The sequence below is a fragment of the Plectropomus leopardus genome, chromosome 7 (assembly GCF_008729295.1).
Source record: "Plectropomus leopardus isolate mb chromosome 7, YSFRI_Pleo_2.0, whole genome shotgun sequence".
NCBI classification, from domain to species: Eukaryota; Metazoa; Chordata; class Actinopteri; order Perciformes; family Serranidae; genus Plectropomus; species Plectropomus leopardus.
Genome location: NC_056469.1, coordinates 8,579,356 through 8,585,355, shown reverse-complemented (window position 1 = coordinate 8,585,355; position 6,000 = coordinate 8,579,356). Strand labels below are relative to the sequence as shown.

The following is a 6,000-nucleotide window of genomic DNA, read 5'->3' as shown; positions in this document are numbered from 1 at the left end:
TTTTTTAAATAAGGCATTCAGGTGGATTTGTTTTGACTGTATGATTTTGTTTCATACAAACACAAGTCTTGTCTCGAAATGCTCAGAATGGCATTTAAAAAAAAGAAAAGAATCCTGTAAATGAATTGTTCTTTGTCATGCTCACTTTATTTATCAAATGCAATACTATTGAGTAAACACAACTGTTTAGTTAAGTCTGACTATCTTAGTTTGATTAGATTGCAATCACCGAGAAAGAACAAGTTCATTTCATTTGTAAGCTTTATGTTGACTTCAGAAAATAAAGTGAAAATTTTAATTAAACCTAATAGATATAAAGTAAACATGACGTAAGAAATAAAAAAAAACTTAGCTTGTGCAAGGCAATCTGTTTCCTAGATTTTTGTATTTTCAACTTGTCAAATTTTACAGTGTAGTCACTATTATGGCTTAGTGCCATTTTAAATCATTAAGGAATAATTCACTTTGCATTTAAGTGCTTTTCTTGTTTTTTTCTGTTTGGATATACAGTATTCAAGCTATTTCTACAGTATAAGATAAAAATGTTGCACACTTGAATGCATGAATACAGTTGTAGGCTACAATATGTTAGAGAATGTGTGTGGATGGCATTAATTCTCAGTTATACACAAAATGTTTATACACAGAGCAGCATTTTAAGCCAAAGTTTCATCCATGTTCTCTTCTAGTGACAAGTGCGCAGAAGAGTGACTGGGACTGGATCTAGTTTTCAGGCTGATGGAGCCGTACAGTTTGGCAGAGCGCTTGGAATAAGCGATCACCTTTCTCCTGTACATCTCTCCCTTCCACATGGAGATCATGAGCAGCGTAGAGAGCACCACGCCGCCCAGCGTGAGCAGGCATAGTCCAGCTATGACGCACCGATCCAGGTGGGCACCTATCCGGGCGCTCTCCATCTCCAGCCTCTCCATCTCTCTCGCCGACACGCTGTCACGGTCCACCACCACATCCCGAGGCACGGCGTAGGAGATGATCACCAAGGAGATCCCGGTCACTAAGAACGTGACTGCACTGATAAACCCGTAGTCTATAGAAGTCCCGGGGCCCTCGCCGAAGGAGAGATCATCCTCGGACATGAAGGAAAGCTCCGGGAAAGTCTCGGAACAAGGCTCACCGTTGCGCATGGGTCTGTGAGTACTTTTACAACTAGTCTCCGGACTGGCCAGTCGTAGGTTAACATTCTCATCAATATAGGTGAAAGATGTCTCTAATTCCTCGTCGCAACACACCCGGACTTTCTCCTCGCCGAGGTGACCGAGTTTAACCTCCGCGCCTCCCTTGCGCGGCGCCGTCCTTGGTGCAGCTGAATGACACCGGCCATGGCAGCTGCGGGCCGGGTTACAGTCGCCCTCCCCTGTTCCTCCTGTTGATCCGCCTGACTTGCGGACATGCAGAGTGCTGGAAACCCGGTCAAGGACGTCGGGAGGATCAGGCTGTTTGCCCCTCTCATCTGCGGGAAGCAGCTCCGAAGAAGCCATTCGTGTTTCACCACCCGCTGGTTCGCTCTGAGCCTTCCTCCCACGATGTTTTCACCCCACAGCATCCCTAATCAGAGGACACACACCAGCTCCAAGTTAAATGGTGCATCTAAATTAGATTGGCCTCGCTGTGAAGCGTGAAACCTTATATCTACAATGCGCAAACACGTGCGTAATTTGGAGCGGCGCGCAAAATGCACATACTGAAATCAACAACACTTTAAAGTTGATTAGATCGTTTTAGGAAATCTCTGGATCCTTCTTTGAAAGGCGCTTACAGTGGCTGTGATTAGCTAAATGCCTCTGTATCCAATTAGGAAAACAATCCACGCATTAACAAAGATTAAGCTATTTTCTAATTCTGTTTCGAAAATGACACAACCTATAGAATGCATATATGAGAAAAAAAACTGTGTGTAAACTAATCACACAGAAAATTTACATATCTGATCTACCTCCGAGACAATAACAATGACAAGATTTCATAGCTGGTTTAAATACAAATAATTCCAAAATATGTGTCGGAATATTCCTGTACACTTTTTTTTTTGATTCAGCAGAGGACGTGAGATGCTCCTCTGCATAAGGGTGGACCAGTCATGCACAGCCCGGTTATATCTGTTCCTAATCCCAAACAAAACCCTCCTCAGTCTGCACAAACACACAGAAATAAACTCACCGCGCTACTTCAGCATCGCTTCCGCCTTCTCCTCCTCATAGACACTTCAGCGGCTGAGGGCACACAACGGGGACAGATGATATAAAAGAGCCTAATCAGTGAATATGCTTTGAATATATTCTCTCCCTGCTCGGTGCTGTGGCGGCAGGCTGCACTGAGGGGAGCTCTCCGTTAGTCCCTCCCACACACAGAGCCTCAGCTGCCCGCGCTGTGGCGCTGAAAGGAGCCGCACTATCTGTGAGCCGATTGAGATCACGACCAGTCAGTCAACACACAAACGGGATGAGGATTTCAAGGGCTGAGGGGGGAACCTTGGGACCCGACCATCGTGTCTTATTGGCAATGCCCTTCCCCGAGGATACATTTTAGGATAATTTGATGCCACAGAAATGTCAGTGTGTAAAAGTGAAGCTCCTATAGAGGCTAAGAACAGGTTAGTAGGGCATAGGAGATAAAAAGGCATATAATAGGTCTCTATAGGAGAATTTACAGGAGCTCAAGTGCCATAAAGGATTCCATAAAGTCAGTACTGAATAGCACAGGCACATTTAAAATTCCTGTTGGGATCTTATAGGGATGCCAGTAGAGGTAAATACTCATAATGTACAAATGGAACTCCTTTCTATATAAAAAAAAGTACCAGTGAAGGACACCCCCCTCTACCGAGGTCTTGGCCTAGCCCCTAATGTCCTAAAATCCTAGCAATGTCTGAAAATCTTAGAAACAACCTAAGATCCTAAAAACATCCTGAAGTCCTGGAAATGTCTTAAAATTCTAGAAACGTCCTAAAATCCTAAAAAAAATGTCTTAAAATCCGAGAAACCTCCAAAGCTCATAGAAATGTCCTAAAATCCTAAAAATTGTGCATTTTGTCTATAGCCCACTACTAGTTTTTTACTTCTGCCAATTGCATTTAGGCCTCATAAAAGTGGTCTTTATTTGTGAAAATTATTTTACCAAAACAAAACTTTTTAAAAATTATCACAAATAAAACGGAAAACTCCCACTGGCCTACAGAAAAACATAATCTCTGGAGCACTCTAATGGGTTCTTGTAAAACTAGACAACCAAAGGTATCATATGGTACCATCCACATTGATCAATTGTACGGAAAGGAGCTAAATAAGGCTCCAAAATTAGCCTAAACTTCGGCGAGGAAATGACGATTTTCAAAGGGGACCCTTGAATTCTCACCTTAAAGATATCTGAATGAAAATGGGTTGTACTGGTACCCATACTCAGCTGCACTGGGATTAGTCTATGCACATCAGATAATTATTAATATTAACTATAAAAAAAGTATATCCATGTATGAGTCTTTAACTCTCATGCTGACTTTTTTGCCTGGCCTAAATACTACAATAATGCATATTATAATTCCTGTTCAGTAATGGCATTTGGTTTTAGTGTGCCACCCTAAGATTTTCAGTGGCCCCATTTAGCCACCCATATGAAAAAACTACTACTATGTACAGCATAGGCTCCCTATTTTAGTGATGTCAGTACAAATAACAGGCACATAGCTTGATAGGGTTTTATTTCACCACACGGATGCAGATCACAGTAGGCAATAATCTATACTGTATGTTATCAGATAATGCTGGCATCATATCAGAGGAAAAAAAAAATCTGTCATCATATCTGAAAAGTTTATCCAGTGGTGCTGTGCAAACAACATGGTTAAATCGTGTGTATCATGCACCATCTGTTCTCCTGCGCTCTCTCAGAAGATTACTGGTCACTATGTCAAAGCCATCCTAATCCATGTTTAATCTAGAGATCTGATAGGTCATCTGATCTGTGACCCCCATGTAAATCTTTGGGAGGTTCATCTCAGTTATGCCACATCAGAATCAAAGTCTTGGTAGCATCTTTGAAGATAAGTGATAAACAATTGACACTGCAAATGACTATTAAGAAAATGACACGTTGTAAACTACATGTTAAGTATGGGCCACCATCAAACGTTTAAGTGCTTAATCCCACTTTAAACTGAATATTCATTTGCTGACTGCTCCACCTTATTTAGTAGCAGGCAGCAGCTATAAATATAGTTGCCACTTTTCCTGGAGTCCTAGTGGCTGGGTGAACAGCTTTGGCTCATTTCCCAACAAGGCTCCATTTAACAGATGAGTAAAGAGAAAGGCAGAGCGAGGGAGAAAGAGAGGGAGTCAGAGACAAAGATTTACTCCACCATTTTTGTTCCAGAAATCAGTTTGCGGAGAGGGGATCGGAGACACTCTTGGGTCATTGACTAATGGATCATAATGCTTTATGGTGTGTTTGGTCATAGTGTAGTCAACTTGAGTCGGTCTCATGCAGAGAGATAGAGAGAGGAAGCTGAAATCTGACTGTGCAGTCGTCTGAGGGGTAACAACAGCCAACTATCAGATGCTATCTGTCTGCAACAGTGCACCATTTTTCCTGCTGGCAAGGACACCAGGCTTGGAAGAGGAGGGGCGGCCGGGGAGTTGGTGCTTCTAAAGGCTATAAATCCTCATAGTGTGTCTTCTGCCACAGGCACACACAGAATAGAGATTATGAAACATGAATATAGCACTGCTTTTTCTTAACACAGCAGCAGATATTGGGAAGTGATGAAAGGGAGAAGTCGAGGTCCCCTGAAATGCAGCAGTAAGAGGAAGCAGAGGAGTGGGACATTGCGTGTGTGGGAGTGTGAATTATGAAGTGAATTAATGAACGTGAGAGTGACTGGGTTCACTTTACCTCCAGCTGCTCCGGGAGCTGTTGAAGCTGGTCAGTGTCCCACATTAGCAGACTGTGTGGCGAAATAGGTGAATATAAATGAGTGGAACTGTGAGAAAGAGAAACAGGAAAAAAGCCCAGAGGCACCTTAGACCAGCTTGTTGCAAGTTTAAACTCACAAATGTTCACATCATGAAATTAAAATGGGTAGCATCACACATGGAAGTTCTTAAAGGTCCAGTGTGTAAGATTTAGGGGATTTAGTAGATTTAGTGGCATCGGTGAGGACTGCAACCAGCTGAAACTTAGCGTGGTGATTAGAGTGCCTTCAGTGGTCATTGTTCAGGAGGAGAATTATCCATAGAGTGCTCCTCTAAATCAAATGGACCAGGTCATTAAAAACAGTAAAATCACTGAATAAAGCAGTTTCATCCGCAAATTGATGTTTCTACCAGCACATTGCAAATGAGCCTGTAGTCCAGCAAGAATCATGCAAGTAGGCCTGCAGCAACATCAAATAATCTGATCTATTTCAAGTGCCAGATTTTGAGATGGTAGGAAATAAATTTTTTTATTTGTTTTGTTATTTTATTTTCTTGACTATGATGCTGTCTGAACAGATGAGTTTTCAGCCTGCAACAGATGGTGTCTAGAGTTTTTTGTTTCAAACAGTTGTGACTTTGTAGAATAGTAACCAGGTTCACAGGCTAACTGAGGGGCAGGGGTGAAGAGAAGAAAAGTGCACCAGCTACATTAGGTAGGGCACCAGCCCTCAAAAAGTTCTTTAGCATGTAGGCCAGCCTAGAGGACACCTCATCATGTTTTCTTTATTTTCAGGGCACAGTGCGTGTTTTCTCTATTTAAGGGCATCCTAGTGGGCACTTTATCATGTTTTTTTCAACCATAGGGGCATCCAAGAGGATCATTATTTTTCTTTTACATGTAAGCATTGTCTTCACATGTAAACTTTTTTTTTAAATCATAAAAGTTAGTTGGAGCCAGCATTGCATTTTTTTGTTGTTGACCTTTGCAGTGTCTTAATTTTTCAGCCTCAGAGCTTGCCATTTACTCAAAATTTAGGATTAAAGAGGCTCAGAATTTGGAAGTAGAAAAATC

The 6,000-nt window shown here is 42.0% G+C and overlaps 1 protein-coding gene across 1 annotated transcript; it reads right to left on the bottom strand.

Annotated features, from left to right (window-relative positions):
• Positions 1 to 587: 587 nt before the first annotated feature.
• On the bottom strand, positions 588 to 2,246 carry LOC121945119 (transmembrane protein 74). Its single transcript, XM_042489145.1, has 2 exons — positions 2,179 to 2,246; positions 588 to 1,566 (listed from the first exon to the last, which is right to left on the bottom strand). Exon 2 carries the CDS (start codon positions 1,497 to 1,499, stop codon positions 657 to 659), a length of 843 nt encoding a protein of 280 aa, XP_042345079.1. The 5' UTR covers positions 1,500 to 1,566; positions 2,179 to 2,246; the 3' UTR covers positions 588 to 656.
• Positions 2,247 to 6,000: the final 3,754 nt, after the last annotated feature.